Raw genomic sequence first — 6,685 nt, 5'->3', positions numbered from 1 at the left:
ATATATATATATATATATATAGAGAGAGAGAGAGAGAGAGGTCTCCCTGTGGGATAAACTGGGTGTGGTTACACAGAATAAAAAATAAAATAGTCCAGGCATGGTGGCACACGTGTCTTTTAATACCAGCACTTGGGAGGCAGAGGCAGGTAGATCTCCATGAGTTCAAGACAAGTTCTAGGACAATCAGAGTACAGACAAACCCTGTCTCAAAAAAATAAAATAAAAAAATAAAATAAAATAAAAGCTCTTCTTAAGGAACCCGTTTGGATAATGACTTGGACTTGATGCCCTTCCTCTCTGTTAGTTGGGAAAAGCCTAGGGGCTCCAGGTACCCTCCTATCTAGCATCAAAGTACTGTGACGTTTGCCTTAAGTACTAAAAACAAACACTCAAACTTTCACTTCGTGACTGAATCACTGGAGCCTTGCTGGCTGGACCATCCAATGGACCTCACCCTGCCCGCGCAGAGGGTTGTCCAGGCTGCCTGACGGCTGCTGGGACAGCAGCCGCTGATCAAGTCCATACTAAAAGGGAGACATTTATTCAAAACCAAGAGAAGGATGCAGTACATCTCTGGCTCCGAAGCCTCAGCCCACCTCACCCCACAGCAGTCACCCAGGAGCTCAGCAGTCACCCAGGAGCTCGGCACTCACAGAGAGCAGCTCCTCCCTGAGACTCTACAAGGCACTACCAGGGGCTTTCTGAATGCAAACGACTCAGTGATTCAGGATCCTATGATCTCTGAATGTGGTTATCAGTCTTTTTATACCCTGTGGCCCAAGAAGACTCTGAGGGGTGGGGCCGGGGTGGGAGGGGCAGGGAAGAGGGTGGCTTCTCAAACAACTTAAAAGGGGCTCTTACCACTTCCTCCACAGACAGGGGTAGCTGGAGACACAGAGAGAGACACAAGCACAGCCTTCCTGTGTGACTTCAACTGCCCAGAAAGCATCATGGATCCGGGTGAGTAAGCTTTCTCATGAGAGAAGCCAACTTTTGACGCAAAGCCAGGCTCTAGGCAATGAATGTGGGTTGGGGATAGGGGTTATGAGGGGGAGCTTCCAGAGAAATCGGAGCAGTTGATGTGAACTGGTGCCTGCTTTCAGAGAATGCCATCCCATTGGCCCAGAGAGGATGTACCTGCTCTTTCAGACCCAGGGGAGCGAACAGCTGTGGAACCAAGAAGGACACAGGAATAAAGCCGGGTCTTCTCAGGCAGAAGGGAATGAACAGCATAGCAGACTGACCTTGTTGACCAGGATAGAACATGGTCTCAGCTGGTAGTGATGGGTGATGTTCTCTGGCACCTCTGAGGACAAGGAAAAATTCTCCTTAGAGAGTTCAGGACACCCTGCTCCCTTTCTGGGTCCCTCCTTTCTCTTCCATTAAACCAGGATTTGAATCTCCATGCCCATGGGGTTATGAAAAAAGGGTGAATTGATGGGAACTGTGCTGTGCACCGGGAGATACAAATACAAGCTGCCACCTCTGCCTCTTCTTGTTTCTGTCTGTCTGTCACCTGTCTGTCTGTCTCCTCTGTCTCTGTGTCTGTCTCTCTCCCTCCCTCCCTCCTTCCTACACATCCCAGGCTTTGTGCCTCTTGCAAGTTAAAGGATGATCGACTGACATAAAATTGAATGGCCCAGGGGGCGTTCCACGGAGAGAAGCTGTAGCCAGACCTCCTAGCACAGCACAGCCCTCTCTATAACAAGCCATTCTTCCAGCCGAGCCTCAGTGTCTACTATAGCAAAGTGCCAAGGGGAATCCCAGGAGGCGCTGAGTGGTAGACCAGCTCCAGACACCCCAGTTACACATCTTAAATCTCGGCTGCAGAGTCAGACCTGGCTGGGGCTCAAGGGGCCAAGTTCCTAGAGGGTTCCGCTCACCAGCAAGTAAAGCAGCACTGCGGCCTCAAAGCCACAAAGGTTTGACTTTAAAAAGTGAAGGTTCCCTGGTGCTGCCCTCACACCCCTCCCAGCCACACGACAGCCAGCAGCATCTTTATCTCTGCCTCTCCTCCCCAGCATGCATTGCACCCTGGATCTAGATCCAGCTGGGGAAAGTATATAGTGAGGACCACCTCTGTTGGCTATGAACTCATGGGAAGCAGAATGTTGCTCTTACACCTCTGCCTCTCAGATATTTTGGGTATAAGTAAAAAGTGTTGATGGGATGGATGGATGGATGGATGGATGGATGGATGGATGGATGGACGGACGGAATCAGCCTCTCTAAGTATATTTTAGAGTTCAAATATCTATCTATTCCGGCTTCTCCTCCCACCCGCCTGCTTTCTAAGCCTGCACCCTAGGTATCCACCTCCACCAGCCATAGTCCCAGAGAGCCCACACCATCCACCAAAGGCCTTCTCTGCCTTCCTAAAAAGTGGCTCCCAGAATAGAGGAAAGGTTCTGAATTTACAGCACTTGCCAATTTCCATAGTGTAAATTCTACCATCCCAATTGATCTTAGTCAGCCCATTAAAGGTCTAAACGCTTTAACACAAAAAGGAGATAGATACCTACCTTCCTTGGCACTGGGATACTATAGAGTCTCTCCTGAACTAGGTTTGGGGATGCTAAACTAATGACTTTGATACAGGGGGCGGGGCAAACTCTGGTCCTGGAAGGGATGGCCTTGCTTTTTTACTCAACTTAAAAAGCACCGCAATAGCTAACTCTAAAATGCTGGTGTGAGGGGAAACTGCTTAAGAACCTTGGCTCAAAACAGACTCCAGCGCCGTTGGAAGGACGGGTGGGCCACAAACTATCTGTTTTTCACTCTTCGTCTACCCAGCAGGGACAGGAGGTGGGTGAGAGGGGCCAGGTTTCTGTTATACAAAATGAAAAAGTCCAAACCAGGGCTGAGCTGGCCTCTTTCATGATTTGAATGAGCAGCTCTGATGTGCCCTTCCCACCTTCAAGAAATGGGACCACAGATCTCAGCACAGTTTCTCAAAATCAGAGGGGGGGAGGAGGGAGGGAACTGAACCCATGAGAGACTTGTGTCTTACAACCTAGCCATAGATAGTGGCAGAAAGGAATTCAGCGTCAGACTCTTGGGGCCCTCCAGAAACCTGGCTGTGGAGGACAACACTGGAGACCAGGGTAGCCAGGAGAAAACTCTCCTCTTCTCATGGCATTGTCTTCCAATCATCTGTGTCGCTCATTGAGAATTTTTTGAATACAAAGTCTGGTGGGGAGAGTAACGTGTATGTCAACACACAACACCAACAGTGAGATACAGCACTCCCCGAGGAGGTGTGAGGACAAGATTCAAAAACAAAAAGCAAAGCTGTGAACATGTGTCCGGAAAGCATTGACGTTGTATTTTGAAGGGTGTGTGGAAGTTGTCAAACTGAATAAAGAAGGGCCAGGATGTGGCCGGACCTTCAGACTCTACAGCCTTAAGCCAACAGAGTGAAGGAGGGACCTGAAAATCAGGAACATGATTGATATACAAGCTTAGGCTACACCTAAGTTTGTAGCCTCAGAACTAGAGTTTAAAAGCTGGGTATAGCAGTATACACAAGGTTTAGGGAGGCAGGGATCATAGGGCTCGCTGGCCAGCCAGTCTTCAGAATTGGCCAATCCAGGTTCAGTGAGAGACACTGATGTCAGCTTCTGGCTTCCGTATGGGTATGCACCCACACATACACGTGCACACACCTTGGGCTCATAGTCAGTCAGCTCTGTTGAAGGTAACAGAGCAACAAGAAAGGGGGAAAATGTTGGCTGAGGGGAGTCAGGGAAAGTAGATGTGCCAAGAAGCAAGCTAGGCTGGGGTGATCCTTACAGCTCTGTGTGACAGCATCGGGGAGTCCGTACATGATCCTTAAAAAAAAATAAAAAATGGGAGCCAGCAAGGTTCCCTGCCCTTTTCCAAATAGATGGTCAAATCGGATGAAATGTGTCTTCTGGAAGGAGTGGGGGAACAACAGACCCTTGTATCAGGACAGAGGGACCAGCGTCAAGAGGCAGAGGTGTGGAAGCAACAGAAATGAGTGGCCAGAGACAGTAGAGAGAGCAAGAGTTGCCTTGATCTGTGGAGGACCCTCCCCACGAAAGGCTCATCAGGAATGTCACATGACTCATCCATGAGAACCCAGGCTAGATATCCCCTTCCTATCTCTGATCTACTGTTTAATAGCTATGTGTGACTTAGCTTAAATGAATGACTTAAGATCTCTGGGCCTCTGTTTCCTAGAATACAGAAGGAATCACAGTCAGTAACTTACAAGATGTTACGAGGGGGAGAAGCTTAGGGAGGGGCCAGGAGTGAGGTTTCCATGGCCAGAAGGCTGGGTGCCCTTAGGGAAGCCTTGTGCTGACTCGAGTGGGGCTGACTGTCACGGCCTTACGGGGTATCCATGAGGACCGGGATAGCAGTGCCCGTCTCACATGTGGACAGTGCACTTCACTGAGACCTCAGTGAGTACCAATGGTATTGCTGAGTGACAGAGCTGGTGCCCTAGTAACAAGACCCCACCAGCTCTCCCATCCCTGCCTCCTCTCTGCTCTCTGGATCCCTGCTTCATTCAGCCTCTGCCCTCCCTCGTGTCCCCTACAGTGGCTGAGAAAGTCCAGAGAGGAAAAACGATTGAGCTGTCTCTTGAGCCAGATGATAGGCAGTCATGGTTTCCTGGGCAGTCTGGAGGGACTGGGGGAAGTGAGCAGATGGGAGTTTTAGGAGAAGGCTTCCCAGCAGAGGGATTAGGGGGTAGTTGGAGTAGAGGAAGGGAATTGGGGGGTAGGGGGAGTCAGGTTAGAGCAGGAGAGAGTTGTGAAGTATCAGACTAGGGAGGGGAAGGCAGGGAAGTTAGGACGGTGCCAGGCTGGGGAGGGGAGGGCAGGGGAGTTGAGAGGTGCCAGGCTGGGGAGGGGAGGGCAAGGGAGTTGGGACGGTGCCAGGCTGGAGTACTAGGGAGTTTTCCTTTCATCATCATCATTCTGCAAACCCGAGAACTCAGGAAACACCCAACACCTCAGTCAACAGCTCCTGACCCTGGCATTCCCAACTGCTGTAGCCCCAGAGCGCTTGCTTTCTGACTATTGAGCCATCTGACTCACTGCCCCTGACCGGGTCCCTCTGTCACCACATGTTCAAATTCCCCCAAATGCTCCTTTTGACTGCCTTGAAAATGGCCTGTCCTGGATCTACGGGACCCTGGCTCATCCACCCCCAATCCCCACCCCATATCCAGCATCCCTGGAATGAGACTTCAATTTCATTCGCCCACCCGAGAGCCCCTCCCCCCACGGTGACTGCAAAAGGCCTAGGACAGGACCTAGAGCAAAACAGAAACAGTTCTTGTTCCTCAGGGGTTTCTCGCTGTCCCGACAGTCAGACTGGGCTTTCTCTACAGTAACTGAAAGCCGTTGAAAGAAACCTCGAACGCTGAACCCTGAAATGAGTCAGAGAAGGGCGGACTGTGCATCAGACCCTGAAAACCCGTATGGTTAAAAATGGACATGTGACCTCAAGCTCGGGGTTGAGGGGGGGATGCCAGGGGTAATTCAGTTAGAAGGAGGTATGTGAGAGAGATGATCTGTGAAGCCACGTGGCGATGATCCCCTTCCTGTCTCCAAATGTTCTAGTACAAGCTGATGATAAGGGAACGATGGTCCCCAGAAAAAGATGGAGCTGGTGAGGCAGGGACTTTTGAGTAGATGATTGGAGGCATGGGCCCCATGCTAAGCATAAGTGTCTCTCTCTGTTTACAGCTAGGATTTAGATTTATAGCTAGGGATTTAGGAGGGAGGTGCGATAGGAATAGAAGGCAGAGTTATGCTTTAGTAAGACGTGCTTACATAGCATGAAGGAGAGGGGAAAACGTTTCTCTGAGTGGCCAGAAGCCCTTCCTGCCTGTACTAAGAGTGACCAAGCTTAGATGCCACAGCCTGGAGCACATGTCGGGTACCCTGGGTGTTATGTAGCTCAGTCTCCAGCAGGTGGTGCTATGGCCAAGGACACACAAACTCTGCATTTGTACTCCTTCCCTGGCCTCCAGAGGGCCTGCAGCCTCTTGAAGATAGATACAGGGAGCAAGGTCCTACTCAGAACTCCAAGTCCCCACAGGGACTACTGACTTTCCTGTGGATCTGAAGAACTGGGATTCAAGAGCTGGAGAGGGGTGTCAATGGCAATCAAAGCAGATGGGGGTCTCCGGGTACGGGACAGGAGTATGTGGGGTGGGGGTCTAGGGGGACATAGATGTCTACATAAATTACTTTTCCAGTTGTCCTCTTGTTTAGCTGTCAGGAGAACATACAGCCCAGGCTGGCCTAAGGCTTAGCTCCAAGCAGAATGAGGAGCTGTCCCTGGCATATGCAGACCACTGGTTTGTGGTCTCTGTCTGCAGAGGATTCGAAAACAAGTTGAGGGAGAGAAAACAGATCCCCATTTCCTTAGCCCTTAGAACATCGAGGCTTCACATGTGGCTGTCCATGACCCTGGCCATCAAGGAATGCTCCCAGGCTGGGGGATCCTGCTACCAAGGCAGTGTTGGACATGTGTGCACACATCCGGACCACCACAGGGCCCTGCGTCATGTGGAATGGGAACGGGGGAACTCAAGATCCTGTGTGGGGCCAGCATCTGGAGGGGTTACTGGGGTACAGTGGATACTGCAAACCAGCAGCAGTCTAAACCAGCCAGGGCAGGGGGACGGGGACGGGGGGGGGGG

General features: G+C 50.9%; 1 protein-coding gene across 1 annotated transcript in view; it reads left to right on the top strand.

Annotated features, from left to right (window-relative positions):
- The first annotated feature begins 889 nt into the window (after positions 1 to 889).
- The window catches only part of Ccr7 (C-C motif chemokine receptor 7), a 10,452-nt gene continuing 4,656 nt past the window's right edge, over positions 890 to 6,685 (top strand). Inside the window, exon 1 of the mRNA XM_031353794.1 lies at positions 890 to 963. Coding sequence (XP_031209654.1) covers positions 954 to 963 — 10 coding nt within the window. The 5' untranslated portion in view covers positions 890 to 953. The remainder of the gene's footprint in view (positions 964 to 6,685) is intronic.

This window comes from Mastomys coucha, unplaced genomic scaffold (genome assembly GCF_008632895.1).
Source record: "Mastomys coucha isolate ucsf_1 unplaced genomic scaffold, UCSF_Mcou_1 pScaffold5, whole genome shotgun sequence".
Lineage (NCBI taxonomy): Eukaryota > Metazoa > Chordata > Mammalia > Rodentia > Muridae > Mastomys > Mastomys coucha.
Note: the sequence above shows the minus strand (reverse complement) of the source record. Positions and strands in the feature narration are given on the sequence as shown.